Here is a 15,814-nt window from a genome sequence, read left to right as displayed (position 1 = left end):
TGGGTCTCACTTTGACATGAACGTGGGTGAGAAGAAGTCTGCTTAAGGGCATCCAGTCAAATCCAGGCCACGTGGTACGGCACTGGAGGCAGAACCCCCTCCACCCTGAGCCCCAATCTGGCAGCCATACCGTCATCTCTTCAGGCATCCATGTCCACTGTCTGCTCTGTAAGAAATGCCTCTCGGAAAGCCTGATTTCCATCAGTGGAGCTGAGTGTCCCAGAATGAACTCACTTCTCTCTTTCCTGTGCCTGCCTGTACATCTGTGGAAACCTCATTACCGCCCGAGTAGTCATTTGTACCAACGGTCTATCCTCATTATTGGTTGATTCCGTATACTTGAATTTTCCTACAATTTATTTATTGCCTCAAAATCAGCACTCATGATGCCTTCCCAGCCATTAGAACGCACAGTAGAGCAGGAAAACCCCCGAGTCCTCAGATGCACATGTTCCCAACTGTAAACCAGTATCCTCTCCACAGTATAGGTAGTGCTATTTTTTCACATTTTTGTGCTTTTAGTTGGCAGTTTCACCATTTAAATTGCCTCCAAACAACTAAAAGGCACATCATAAGGAATACAGTCAATTGTTACAGTAATATAACAGGACAGGTGGTTGCTACACTTGTGGTGAACATACATAATGTATCAACATGTCAAATCACTATGTTGTATGCCTAAAACTAATGTTACACGGTGTGTCAACTATACTCACATTAAAAAAAAAAAATTAAGACAAATCCAAAAGATAAAAAGAATAAGATAGCTCCCAGGCATAGTGTTGAAGTGCTGTTTAGTGTTCTTAAGCATGAGAAAGCTACGATGTACCTCAGGAGAAAACACGTGTTAGATAAGGTCCTTTTGGGCTGCAGTTCATGCTGTTGACCACGAGTCCCATGCTAATGAGTCAGTCCTATGCATTAAATGATTTTCCTTTAAATGGAAACACACACAAAACTAGGTATGTATCGATTCGTTGACAAAAAAAAAGTTGCGACTTGCAGGGATCTAACGCTGTGTCCATGATTTATAGAACGGAACTATTAGGAATGATGAGAATGTACTGAATGTCCATGGGCAACTCACATCCCAACAGCAACCTCCTTAGCAGCACGGACTTTATTTTATTCATCTTTACATCTGCTGACCCAGGGTGGGGCACAGAGTAGAAGGTCAAGAAATATTCATAGAATAGAATAGGCTGGGAAGGAAGGAGATGTTGAAATGGGATGGAATGGAATAGAATAACATTTATACAGGTTCTTAGCAACAGGGTGCTCTTAGGAACATAGGGAAACATAAGAAATAATAATGACACTTAATATTTATGGAGCTTTTTTTTATGAGCCTGCACTTGCCAGGCATTTGACCAACTTATATCATGGAATCCTTACCACTCTGCAGTGTGGGTGACACGATCCCCATTCTACAGGAAGGTGAAATAAATTGTTCAATGTCACACCATTTTCACCCTGGGTAGGGCTCCAACCAAGATGCATCTGGCCCCAGAGCCTGTGCTCATAACCATCTGGGGAAGGTGAAAATGTGGGCTTGGCAGGGGTGATAAACCATGAGTTCCATCAGAGAGTGATCTCTAGGAGAGGAAGAGAGGTTCTCTAACAGAAGTCAGTCTGAACCACAGGCTCTCCCCAGCCTTAATGGGAAGACAGTGATGCAATCAAAGGTGATTCTTTCCCTGCTGGCTGGCAACAGCACTAGTTTTTGTTTGATTCCAGAAGCAGCTGGCAGAATGAGTGTATTACTCACTTTGCTGATGGCTTATGGACTCCGGAGTCATCAGTGGTCAGGGCTGTGTCCAGGCCTGCAGATTACCCCAGGCCTCTGCATGTGGCTGACCCTTCTGCAGCTGTTGTGTGTTTCTGGCTCCAGTTCCACACCTCTTGGCAGACTATTTGTGTGAAAAGCCCTGCTGAATCTGGGTGTGAGATACACAGGGGGAAGGGGGCTGGGAGGCACAAAGCAAGCCAGCACTGCCAGGGGCCTTGCAGCTGTATCCATTAAGCACTTAAAAGAGAGGGAAAGGAATTTATAAGTGAATGATCTGGAGGCTCAAACCTAAACAGAATAGGCAATTTGACGGTACATGGATTCTGCCCGAATTTATAGATTGCCTTCCACGTTCTCCACTGAAGTGAAGAAACTTAGCCTCTAATGCACTGAGTGAGTTTAAACAAAGTACTGAACCACAGTGCTGGCATCTGTATAATGAGAAAGTTGAATCAAACCGGTATTTCTTAATGTAACAAACATTAGCTCCATACGATACTCAAAAGACAAAAAATAAAGGATTCTACGATTCTCTGAGGAGTTCGTCTTCAGAAATACTGGACCAGATAATCTTCTAAGACATTGACAGTTCCACTATTCTGTTACTCTATGTAACAGTTAGTGTGTGGCCTGCCATAAAGACTTCTACCTCTGTTATCATGTTCTTGAAACTAAAATAATTCCCTAATTCAGGTAATTGGGGACCACATCCAGGGGCAAGAGAGAGTATCTGTCATGTAAGAGTTCTTTCCCTATCTCCAGACCTCTGTGTATCCTCTGCCCAGTGTTAGCAGAGAGGACCTCGTGCCTCCTCCTACCAGATCATGCCGCATCAAGCTTACAGAAAGGCACGTGGTAAAAGGAATCTTCCAGAATAAGGGACATCTCCCAGAAAGGAATTTATGCTTACCAACCCCACTTCCACACCTCCCACTTACTCCTCAACCCCAGCCCAGCGCCATTCACCAAGAATGCTTTGCAACACACAGCACCTAGGTGCCACATTCTCTAGTCCCTCCCTTCACCCTACTCCTGCCTCTGCACTTTTTGACGCAGCTAAAACTCCCTCCTCCCTTGGCTTCTCTCACTGAATGCCTCCAGTTTCCTTTTCCTCTACCCACTTATCCCGTTGATACAGGTGTTCCCAGAACCAGTCTGCTGTCCTCTTCTTGGACAATCTCATTCCCTCACACAGCTTCACTCTACATCCTAATGACTCCAGGAAGGGTCTCTGGTCTGTCCCTGCCCACTCAGCCTAACTCAAACCAAATTACCGTCTTCCCAACTCATCTTCCTGGCTCTATCCCCTGCTACCTCCTTCAGTGGGCCCTGGAGCATAGCCACATAAAACTGCCACACAACATATTCCCCATTTTCATGCTTTTTCCTCTGCCTGGAATGCTCTACTTCTCACTTCCACTCCTGATTTTCCACAAAGTGTAATCCCATCCATCCATCTCAGATGTCACCCTCATGATGAGACCCCTGTTCTCTTCCAGGATTACTCCCTCCATTTTCCATGCTCCCAACATCTGCCTCCCATAAAGCAGAACTTTTCACCGAGCATATCACAAGCCAGTTGACGTCACGTGCCTCTCTTAGCCATCTTTCTAACTGCAATGCCTAGCAGATTCCCAGGACACAGAAAGGGCTCCGTAAATGTTAGCTTGAATGAGTGAGTGTAACGGACTTACCCATTCTTCTACTGGCTCACTATGCCTGCTGGTCTGCTGGCTGACTTGTGGGCCTATTTTGAGGGATGCCCCAGTTATGTCCAAGGGGTAAATTAGATCTTGTCTATGATTTAACAACAAATGCCCATTTTCCAGGTTTACTGGAAAAAGCAAGATTAGAGTCCTAGATAATCCTTTGACACAGGCTGATCACTGTAAGACTCTTTCACTTGGTTCATCTCACTGGGATAGTATTCATTACATGCCAAATTACTTTTCTATTTTCTTTTTGGACACAGAGTTCTAAAGAGGATTAGCTAACTAATTCAGTTAGAGCAGTATCTCCCAAAGTGCATTAATTTATGTACCACAGGCATGATCTTTGCTGAATCTACATGCTGCTTGTACAATTATTCTATTAACCATTCTCTTTAGCTCATTTTTTTCTAAGCCTCATATTAAGAATATTCATTAAATCACCTGATTGATATGATACATATATACACACATATATTTACACTTAGATACAAAAATAGATAATTTAAAATATGCTTCCAGGAAGCACATACAATCATCTTTTTCAGGCCAGCAGTAATATATAGAGCACATGTAGGGAAGCACTAGGTTGGAACATTTAATCCAACGCAAACCCATTTATTAAAGCATTTCTTGGGGCACCTGGGTGGCTCAGTCGGTTGAACATCTGACTTCGGCTTATGTCATGACATCACAGTTCATGAGTCGAAGTCCCACACTGAGCTTGCTTCTGTCAGCACAAAGCCCACTTTGGATCCTCTGTTCCCCTCTCTCTGCCCCTCCCCAACTTGTGCTCTCTCAAAAATAAACACACAAATAAATAAAGCCTTTCTCTGCCAGCCACAATACTACGTCTGGTGCTGGGAATATTGAAATGCCAACCACAGCTCACTAGTGGGTGACACCAACAAACAAACTGTTCATTGTCATCTACTGTTCTAAGTATGAGGACAGAGGCAAACATAGGGATGCCCGTATGTGACACTTCTTGGGCACCAGTGCAAATCCACCCCACTCCACCTGCAGCAGCCACTTTAGGCAGGTGTCAAAGTAGCTCACCCAGTGCCCAGGCAAGTACATGTCTTTTCCTTTCCTGGGACTTTCTCCGGCACAACAGTACAAGATACCAGCAGTAACCCACTAGTTTCTTTTATCTACATAACCCTGAACAGAGGAGGAGGATAGCAATGGATGAATGCCGCTCCTTTTTCTTTGTGGGTAAACAGTTCTGAGTCTCATTGTATAAGGCTCCTCAGGATATCTGGGGTACCAGGCATCCATAGCAGTGACCAGCATATAACACTTCCTAGTACTGTTCTACTTCCCTAGTCCCGCACTCCTGCTCCCAAGATCACTTCCCGAATAATCTACCTACGCATATGCCTTTACTTCAGGCCACGTTTTTAGTGGAAGCCCAGGTGAAGGCAGGGCCCAAACCCACGCAAGAAGTTTAAGGAAGACTTCTTGGAAGAGCTGGAACCTGAGATAAACCTTGAAGCATGAATAAGTCACATGAAAAAGGGGATGGGAAGAGAGCATTCCGGGCAGAAGACACAACATACACAAAGGCACACGGAGGCTTCAAGAGTGTATGTTTAGAAACCGCAGAGCCTGGTGTGGCTGAAATACCCCTCCAATGTGACATGAGGGACTGAGAATCACAAGAGCCTTGCGAAGCAGGTAAAGACTGGTTTCTGAAACAGTGCCGACCACAACCAACGGCTACGACACCGTGCCCTTTGGTTCTGAAGTGGTAGCAATGAGTAGTAACGCAGGTGGGTGTTTGAATCAACCCCCACGGATTAGAAAGTGCTTTCCGGATGTGAGAGGTACTGGACATAAAGAGGAATTCAGAGTAAGAACAGGAGTAGTTGGGGCAAAGATGGTGGTGGAACGGGAGGAGAGCTGCTGCCACACACACATACTCTCTCTCTCGCTCCAGGATGGGTCCAAAAATCCGATAATGAGCTTAGTCAAAAATGAGGCAACTTCCATTTGGAACTAACAATTCCACAGTAAATTGTCAAGAACTAGGAATTAGGCTTGGGATCAGTGCAGTGGGGACCTATAAATGACAAATCATCCTAGAGCCTCTGTTCAGTCAAGACAAGAGAAAAGAAGGAAGAACTGTCTTGCTACCTAGGAGATCCACTGGAAAGAATTCTCCTACCTGACACTCCAGATATTTAGCAAAAAAAAAAAAAAAAAAAAAAAAAAAATCAAGAAACCACTCCTTTCACTCCTTTCTCTGAGACAAGGCCAAGCTACGAAGGGTACTAATGCTGAGTTTCACCAAGTGAAGCAGAGACCTCCATCTGGCATAGAATACGGGTTGCCTGCCCTCAAGGGTAAAGATGTGCCTTGCAAAGACCAGCATAAAGCAACCTAAGAGTCTCCAGCTTTGTTTATAAGCAAACAATTAACAGCGTTTGATTTTTTTGAGTGCTTGTCATGTACCAACAGTGTACTAAGTACTTTGAAGTAATGTTTCTTTTAAAATCTTTCCTAAAACCACACGACTAAGTACTGTCATCAGCCTCTTTTTCCAGGAACCAGCCTGCGGTGACCATGAAACACTAGTTAGAAGACCACACAGTGAAGAGTTTAAAAGAACTCATAACTGGGCTTCAGGTCATTCTCAGTTTAACTCTTGCCTCTATCACTTCGTACTGAAACCATGGCATCACTCAGGACGATTCACTTTCAAAAGACAGAAACCAACTCAAAATTGTGGAAGCAAATAAACGTAACTGGATCCCATACTTGGAAGGTACAGGAGTGGATTTCTAAAAGCCACTGCACTCAGCGCTCCGATAATATGGAGAGCCTGTCATGGTTCCAGGTTCTCTGTGCTACTATCCTCATTCTCTCCTTCCAAAGACTAGCTTCCTTCAAGTGCCCAGGGCAGCTGGTAGCTCTGGGTGCCCAGTGTCCTCACCAAAGAGAGAAAATGTTTTCTCGTCAATTCCCCAAGCCAGAGTCTACCTGGCCCTGTTGGGTCATGCATCCTCCATCTGAACCAATGGTTGTGGTCAGATGAATGGCACACTCTGCCGTCACTGGCAGTCCCATCAGGGTCACATGGAGGGAAATCATAGCAGCTCTTAACACATAGGGATGCTAGGCATTCCAAACTAATGGATGTCTACTACGTTTTAACCTTGGGCAAGTCACTTTTGGAGCCTCAGTTCTACCATCTATTTAAAAAAAATGAGTAATATCTATTGTGCACAGTTGTCATGAGTTATTAAAAATCATATGAAACACTTGGCACATAGAAACATTCAAGCTACGGTAGTCATTTTTGTTATCTGGTACTATTATTGTTTTGTGGTTGTTTTTGACACAGGGATCAGAATTTGAAGCCCATCCCAGATTCCCAGATGTCTAAAGCAGCCCTGTCCCCAGGGCGGAGTCCCCTTTGGCTCTGCAGCCAGACGCCTTGCACAACCCAGGCCCTGTGTGCCAAGGTTAAGCTGGTTCACCATCTGACGGCCGCAGAGCAGTGAGTGCCTCCCCAGCCCCAGCAATGTCAATACTGCCTTCCTGACTCCGCCTATTGTATCTGGAGAAAAGTGGCCGAGCATTGTCTTCCAGCACTCCCCCCAGGAAGCATGATATCACCCTCTAACAAAAGCGGGAAAGCTGACAGATCTGCTGAGATGGGTGTGACCACCACATACACCTCACTGGTCAAGCCCCGAGCAAGGGCTGTGGCAAGCAGAAAGTGAACAGCAGCCGCCCACAATGTTCCTCATCTGGCTGCCTGACAGGCTCCCTGTCACATCCATACCATGTTAGACAGGGAACCAACCAGGCAGACGGAATGTGCTCCCTCCCATCAACAGATGTATTGAAAAGAGTCAGGGCTCTTTCCATCTGGCAGACCCACATCCCCACACCTGCCCCTGCAGCCGGGGGAAACGAACATGAAGAGAAGGACGGTCCGATTCCCGAAGGGACAAGAAGAGTGGGGGGCGGGGTGCAGAGGAAAGCAGGCATGGCTCAATCTAAAAAACATTCCGCACGTGTGCTGTGAGTTAAGGAATAGTCTGGCCAGACCGGTGGGAATTGGGTTATCAGTTTGAAATTCCAGAAATAAGGGAGGCAACTTTAGACATTCCCTTTCCTGAAGGCTGGGAGTGATGCCAAATGATCCTCTGACATCCCTTCCAGTCCTGGTCCACACTGTTAGGAGTGCGGCTGGCTCCCTGTAAAACCACACACCTGTAACCTGGTGCCACCACGCCAAACCCAGAAGCTGTCAGTCTGCTGCCCCAATCCTTCTCTCCTCTTTTTATTTTTTTAACAGCAACTGTTTTATTATCTCTCTCTTTTTTTTTTAATGTTTTTATTTATTTTTGAGACAGAGAGACACAGAGCATGAATGGGGGAGGTTCAGAGAGAGGGGGAGACACAGAATCTGAAGAAGGCTCCAGGCTCTGAGCTGTCAGCACAGAGCCCGACGCGGGGCTCGAACTCACGGACTGTGAGACTGTGACATGAGCCGAAGTCGGACGCTTAACCGACTGAGCCACCCAGGCGCCCCTCTTTTTTTTTGAGAGAGAGAGCGCAAGTGAGCAAGGGGTAGAAAAAGAGAGCGAGAGAGAGAAGCAGGGCTCACTTGAAGTGGGGCTTGAACCCCCAAACCATGAGATCATGACCTGAGCTGAAATCAGATGCTTAACTGACTGAGCCACCTAGTCGCCCTTCCTCTCCTCTTTTTAAAACTTTGTTCTTCCTTAGCTACCACAACACCAATTCTCTAAAATTCCAGGAAAGAAATCTAATTGGATTTGCTTCTCCTACCAATTCCCTGATTGCTGCCCCCACTTGGCTACTTTCTCCTTTTTGTCCCTTCACTTTATCTTCATATACGTCCATGCCCATGGCTTCACTTCCCATGAATCAAGGGTGTTTGTCTCAAGCCCTTGCCCAGTCTCCTTCATCTGAGCTTCACACTCAGAGACCCAAATTTTGCTAAATATTTTCCCTTTACATGGAACTTCAAAATAAACACATACAAAATCATTATTTGCTCCATCTCAGCCCATCTCCAACCAGTTCCTCCCGCCATGTTTCCCAGCACAGTGAATGGCACCACCACTACCCAAACCTGAACAGTGGAACTATACTTATTCTCCCCCATTTCTCTCAATCTCCCAAATGCAATCAATCACCAACCCTTACAGTTTCATCTCCTCAATACTCTCAACCCCCCTGTCCATCCAGGCCTTTCTTCCTGGAGTGTTGAAAAGCCACACTAGTTCAGGCCTACAGGCTCTGCCAGGTCAACCCATCTTCCATACTATTATCACAGTAATTTTTCCAAGATAGACATCAACTATGATAGAACAAACACCATACTAAATTTCAACATGTACAGAATGAGGTACAAGTTAGTTAAAATGCCCTACAAGGCCCTTCCTGATCTGACCCCAAACTTAATTCCCCATTTCCACCCTACATTCCAGCCTTACTCAACTTTCTTGACCTTTACCTGCTATTTCAGACCCCCTGCTCTAATGGGAAGTTCTTTCTTCCCTTTTCTTTTTTATCTTCTTACTTTTCAAATCATTTGATAATGAGCAATTCCTAACTACAAGTGGCAATAATTAGCAATAGTCACAACTATTTAGGGAGTTCTTGCAAAGTGAGGAACATCTAAGCTACAGATTCATTTCAAATATTATTAAGTTTATTTATACTAAATTTAGCAACTAATGAAGTTGATATTCTATGTTTTTAGACATTTATGCATAACTTAGATTTTAAAGTTTCATTTTTTATTATTGGAGCCAAAAACAGTTTTTATAGCTCTTGAAAAGCTAGATTTTATATATAGCCCTACAATAATATTTATCACATCATCATATAATTCATGTGCCTATATTCTTCTTTCCTTCTAAACTGTGAATTTAGCAAGGGGGAAAAATGACTCATCCTTTTTTGCATTCCTGGAATCCAGTACACGACTTGGCTTTGTGAGTATATCCTCAATAGGTCTTCATTGACTGAAATGATAGCTGAGTAAACGAATGAAAAAATGAACAAACAAAAGGCAGCCAACAATTCAAATGTCTATTGAAAAAAGTATACATACCTTTTGGGTAATATTCAACAATCAAACAATACCTTGTATAAGGTAAAGGCCTAGTTAAAGCCACTTTCATGAGTGTATTTTTATGTTTCACACACATTAAATGTGTGAACATTAAATGCAACACACTATAGAGAATAAAAAAGAAGTATTATCTGTTGTTAAAGATGTTAAAGGATAATGGAGCTAAATCTATGTGCCCAAAGCTCAAGACACAGCCTCTATGAGAAGGGAACTCAGAATTAAGGGAAGGAGATCATGAGGAAGAGCTGACCCAGGCAAGTTGAGTTCAATTTTGTTTGCAGAGAAGGCATGGAGGGTGTCATTCCCAAATGGATGGAACAGCATGAACAAGAGCCATAAGGGAAAAAATGTGTAGACTGTAAATATGGGCCTGATGGAAGGAGAAGGGCCAAGAGCAGGGATGAAGGGGTAGGTGAAGGGAAGCACTGGGATAGTAGCCCAAGTGGGGAGAGACAAGCATAAAATTTGAGGAATTAAGTTATTTTAAAAAAGAAACTGTTTTTGAGAGAGACAGAGAGAAAGAGAGAAAGAGAGACAGAGAGCAAGTAGGAAAGGGGCAGAGAGAGAGACGCAGAATCCCAAGCAGGCTCCAGGCTCTGAGCTGTCAACACAGAGCCCAACATGGGGCTCAAACTCAAGAATTGCGAGATCATGACCTGAGCTGAAGTCGGCACTTAACCGACTGAGCCACCCAGGTGACCCTATGTTGAGTTATTTCAGAAAGAGACTGCTTACATGAGCAGTGACTCCCCTACATGCTAGAAAAGATTAAACCAGTCTGGAACTAGCACAGAGGTCCTCAGAGAAATACTCCCCTTTTTTATTACACTAGCTTCATTTATTTAGAAAGTTCTTACCGGCTAAGCTCTCTTCTTGCATTATCACACTTGATCCTCATAACTACTCTGGGAAATACGTATTCTCATCCATAAGAGATGAGAAAATGGTGTCTTTGAGAAATCAAGTAACTTTCCCACTGTCATCCAATTTGAGCTTAAGCCCAGGTCTGTGGCTTCACAATTCATACTCTTAACTCTTTCTCCTGCCTTCTTGATTAGATCCACCTCAGTCCCATAAAGGAGTGTCTTTGGAAGAGCCATGATAGCACATGTGCAGGTACACTTTTTTCTCTCACAAGTCATGTGGATTGAGTTGAAATTCGGGAAACACACTGTTTGGTTTCAAAGGTGTTGGTGGCTTTTCTGAACTCACAGAGAAATAGTAAAATGGAAGAGATGTGAAAGACAAGTATAGTAACCATCAGACTCCACATCCTTCTGATGTTCCTGATAGATATCACCCAACCTATGCCTGAACACTCTCCAGTGTGGGAGTTCACTCTTCATGGGGATGGTGATCCAATTTTTAGAAGGTTTCCATCATAAAGCCTAACTCTCTTCACCCCTCTATCCTAGATGTGGCAAAATACACTATCTATGGGGTCTTGTACATGGAAACCCTTAAAAATGCTGATCTTGGTCTCTTTTCCCTGGCTAAATAGTCCCATATAAAATGGTTTCTAAAGCACGTACCTTCCTGCTTGTCCACTATGTTTACTGCCAAATTTCTCAATGTCTTCAGTGTTTAATGGGTATTCTTTGAGCAGTACAGTGATTACCATTTCTAATTTGGACCTTATATATCTACTAAAGTGAACTGTTGCAGCTTATAAATTACCTTTTCAGCAAGCAGAGCACATGTTGGCATCTATGAATTTTGTGTATCACCAAAACGTGTTATTCACTAGGAATTTGAATAAACAGGGGCGCTTAGGTGGCTCAGCTGTTAAGCATCTGACTCGGTATCAGCTTAAGTCATGATATTAAGGTACTTGAGTCTGAGCCCCACACCAGACTCCGTGCTGACAGGGCAGAGCCTGCTTGGAATTCTCTCTCTGCCTGCCATTCTCTCTCTCTCTCTCTCTCTCTCTCTCTCTCTCTCTCTCTGCCCCTCCCCCACTCACTTTCTCTGTCTCAAAATAATTAACTTAAAAATTTTTTTTAATTAAAAAAAAAGAAAACTCAACAAACCAAGTCTCTCTCACACTGAACATACATACATCCATTTATTGAAACCAAACTCATGACTTCACATTCGTCTATTTTAAAGGGCTGTCTCTTGGATTTGGTCCACTCATCCAGCCTAGAGAAATCATTTGAATCCAGGTTCTATGCTCTGACTGATAAGCCACCTACAGGGAATAAGCAGGTTACACAATTACATACCTATCTTTTTAGGAGTAGTCAAATAGACAACGTCAGAAAAATTTGGAGCCCACCCATATGAATCTCCCAGAGGACATAGCATAGTCCTCTGAAATGGCCTTGGAAGAGTTCTTCCCTCCTGGAGGGATGTCTTAGAAGAGTTGGAGCTCTTGCAGGAAGCTCTCCCAGCATAGAGCTGAAAGGGAAATGCTGACATTTCCAACAGAGACAATGCTTAGGAGGGAGCATCTGTGAAGAACACAAAACTCCTCCCTGTGTGAATAATTCCCAGTTGTGTCTCTGGTCCCAGCTACTAGACCTCCACCCTTGATTACTCAGACTTGATATAGCCTTCCAAGACCAGCCCTAATGAGAAGGTTCCCTCTGGGACCACTTCCCTGACCTTATAACCGAATTTCCACTGTCATTCCAGATAAGATATCCACTATCTCTGAACCCAGGTTGTTACTTAAAATGTCAAATGAAACAACAAAGAGATATGAAGGCATACTACTAGAGACTTCCCAGTGGGTCGGCGTTGATCATATAGGACATACTATGATAAAGCAGAAAGAGTAATTTGTTGTATTTTGTATTGCTATATACACAACTCTTTAGAGAGAACAGCCTAGTTTGGTGAGGACGGGAGAGTGGGGAAAAGCTAGTATGTTTATTATAACTTGTTTGTAAGCTGAAATTGGCCATGATTCTCAATAGGGAGGGGAATGTACCAGAATCTAGGTAGGTTGGGGAAGTCTTCTGAAAATTATATACCTCTTCCAAACCTCTTACGGATATCTGCCACCCAAAGCCACCTTCACTGAGGCAAATGTGACATATTTTTTCAGTCTTATTTGTTACCAAAAAAAAAAAAAATCAGAAACAACCCATTGGAATAGAGAGAAAAAACCATAAACCATAAGTCCCTTGTTCTATTACTATGGTCTACCAGGGGAGTTTGGTGCAAAGAATGGACTCCTATGCTTGTAGATATAATCATGCTGGATTCTTGTCACAATTACCAAGCCTTGTGTGTTCATGTCCATGGAGAGTTATACTGGGAAGGGAACTTAGGATTCCAATACAACAGACCTACCCCAGAAACCAACCTTGCTAGTGTCACCTTTCCTTTTCAATAGGAGGATGAAATCCCTCTCCTTGGGCCTCTCCCTGTTGAAGTCAGGGCGATGTTTCCAGGGAACTAAGGTCTAGACAGGGAGCAACTGTTTCAACCACATAATTTTTTGGTCTGATTTTATGACAGCTCTTCTAAGCCTAGACTACAAAGTGCCATGACACAGTCACTTTGAGGGGCAAAAAGCGAATTAAAACTGTGTGTGTGTTGGCATGTGTGTACACATAGGTGATTTAACTTATAAAATAGCTCAGACCAATGATAGACCCTGAGCTTTGCGTTACTAGAATCCCTGGTGTAGAATTAATTCCAGATTTCATGTTACTCATAAGTATGTCACACAGAAAAAAAGCCAAACAAAAATGGAATCATGATAATTCTTTCATTTAAAGGTGCATATAACAGGAGAAATTAACACTTCTATGTTAATATAATTTCTACATAAATAGTGAAAGCATCTCAGCAACTGACATTACACGTTCTTAGTCTCAAAATATGATTAAATCCTCAATATAGCGGGGTGTTGAAAGTGATCTGAAATGCTGTAAACAAGTTACATGCAATTCTTTTCTCTTGTTGGATTAATTTTTTGAATATTTAATAATTTCCAAACCTATAGAAAAGTATGAAAATAATGTAGCACAAACTTATGTGTATGTTCAGATCAAATTCTAATAATATAATATAGTCTGCAACATTCAATTCAGTACGTTTGCCCAGTTCCATTTCCAGTATCATTTCTATCTTCATTACAATAATTAGAATGTTTTCAAACTAAAAGGGAGAAACCTAAGGCGATTAGAGTTGTGATTTGTACTTCATGTTTGGATACCACTTTCAGACAGCGTCCTTCAGGGTGGGTAAGCATCAGAGGCATGCCACTGTGTGGAGAATCTGGGCAACACACACACCAGATCTATGCAAGCCAACCATTCCTTAGCCCTCCAACAGGCTTTGATCTTCTCCTGTGCCCGGTAATCTGGATAAGTGCCCCAACTTTCATTTCACTGGGCCAATAAAGACTTTATAAATTACTACATGCCAAGTATTTTTTTTAAAGAAACAGAAAATAATTATATAGCCATGACCCAAGGTCTAATAAAAACCCAAAAAGCCTAGAATTTGATTGCTTTAACTAAAATAGGATGTGGCTAGGGCCCCTGGGTGGCTCAGTCAGTTAAGCATCTGACTTTGGCTCAGGTCATGATCTCGTAGTTCAAGGGTTTGCGCCCACGTAGGGCTCTGTACTGACAGCTCAGAGCCTGGAGCCTGATTTGGATTCTGTGACTCCCTCTCCTCTGCCCCTCCCCTACTAGTGCATGCTCTCGTGAATGCTCTCTCTCTCTCAAAAAAAATAAATAAATATTTTTTAAAAATTTGTAATAGGATGTGGATATGACATCTTTATAGAAAAGCATCTTTGTTCTCCTTTAAAAATGACAATCTGTACATTGCCTTAAGTGGGTCCCCATAATTGTCTGCATGAATTTCATTTTTTAAAAATTATGCAAGATTTTTTTGAAGCAGATAAAACTGGGTTTGTTTGTTTTTTTTTAATAAGGTAACAATCCCAAATGAGGAAGAGTAAAATAATGTGCCATAGTAAGTGATTCTCCACAAATAAAGTGACCTGATCAGTACTCATAGGGTCTGTGGCAACATAGGGGGCAAATAAGCGGAAGGGAAACTCTCGAAAAACTCAGTTCCAAGCCACGAAGACATTGCATTTTAATCCTCACATCTATTAAATGGCAAGTCCTAGAGAAACAGTGCCTATAACACAGCTGCCCTTTGTTAACCAGAACTAAATACTGGTGAGAAAGCCCAGTATCATTAACTGTTAAAGAAAGAAAGAAAAAAGAAAAAAACCTAAAAAATTAAATTAAAAAAAGGCAACAAAGCCAAACCTTACCAGAAAGGAGCAAGCTGACTCCATAGAGAACTAAGCCAGCTAAAGAGTCCATGCTTCCCCAAATCTCTCCATCCAGTTTCCGCAGATGTGCATCAGGTCCCAAGGATCCTTTCAGACACCAAGAGGTTTGTGACTTTCCATTCGCATGTTCTACTGGGTCCTGTTTACAAGTCAGAGGCAAGAAGGAACAGCACAGAAGCAGGCTGTAACGGTCTCATTTCTGTCTGAGCACAGGGAGTTTTAAGTTCCTTTTTCCTGTTTCCTTTGTAGATTAGGATGGGAAAGGCTGTATCTTAAAGGCGTTTGGTATCAGCAGGGCTGGGGGCACTGAAAGCCCTATCCATCTTGCAATTCATCAAAACACTTCTCTGTTGCTGTTGCTTCTGCTGCTGCTTTTGCTGCTGTTGTGGGGATAGAGGAATTTTTGTTGGAAGTGTGGGTCCTGGTCAGCGTTTTCAGAAACAATAGGGGTATCCTCTCTTAGGCGGGAAACAGAATAACAGCCCTCCACCTACGTGTGGTATGCGATGATCACCAGCCCTTCTCAGCCTCCAACAGCTCTCCCGGGTCCACCTGGGATCCCTGACAGAAGGGGCTTCTGGGTGTGGGGCGGAATTTTTGCTTTTGTTTTCTCATTTTAACCCACATGGGTTGAATTGGGAAAGGAAGGTTTTCGTGATGGGAGAACACAACCCGAAAGGCAATTAATTTGGATAATTACCGGGGAGGTCAATGTGCAATGCAGCCACGGAGACCAGAGTCCAGAATTGTGAGCCTGTTTTCTTTCACACACATGGTTTATTTCTTGGCCAAGAGCCCAAACATATCCATGCTACTGGCTATAGCTTTAATTTTTGCTAACAATTCATCTGAAGGTGATCTCATTTCTTAAAGAACTTGGCCTAGAAGGATTTTGGTAATGAAACGGGTTTCATGGTTCT

General features: G+C 43.1%; 1 protein-coding gene across 3 annotated transcripts in view; it reads right to left on the bottom strand.

The window, feature by feature from the left end:
• Nucleotides 1-15,470, bottom strand: part of TEK (TEK receptor tyrosine kinase) — a 109,212-nt gene extending 93,742 nt beyond the window's left edge. For 2 of the 3 annotated variants that reach the window (XM_040481410.1, XM_040481411.1), the window contains exon 1: nt 14,874-15,469. In XM_040481410.1, coding sequence (XP_040337344.1) covers nt 14,874-14,925 — 52 coding nt within the window. In that variant the 5' untranslated portion in view covers nt 14,926-15,469. Of the gene's footprint in view, nt 1-14,873 lie in introns of all 3 variants that reach the window. The other variant, XM_040481412.1, reaches the window with a different exon arrangement.
• Nucleotides 15,471-15,814: the final 344 nt, after the last annotated feature.

The sequence above is a fragment of the Herpailurus yagouaroundi genome, unplaced genomic scaffold (assembly GCF_014898765.1).
Source record: "Herpailurus yagouaroundi ecotype Mexico unplaced genomic scaffold, PumYag 160, whole genome shotgun sequence".
Lineage (NCBI taxonomy): Eukaryota > Metazoa > Chordata > Mammalia > Carnivora > Felidae > Herpailurus > Herpailurus yagouaroundi.
Note: the sequence above shows the minus strand (reverse complement) of the source record. Positions and strands in the feature narration are given on the sequence as shown.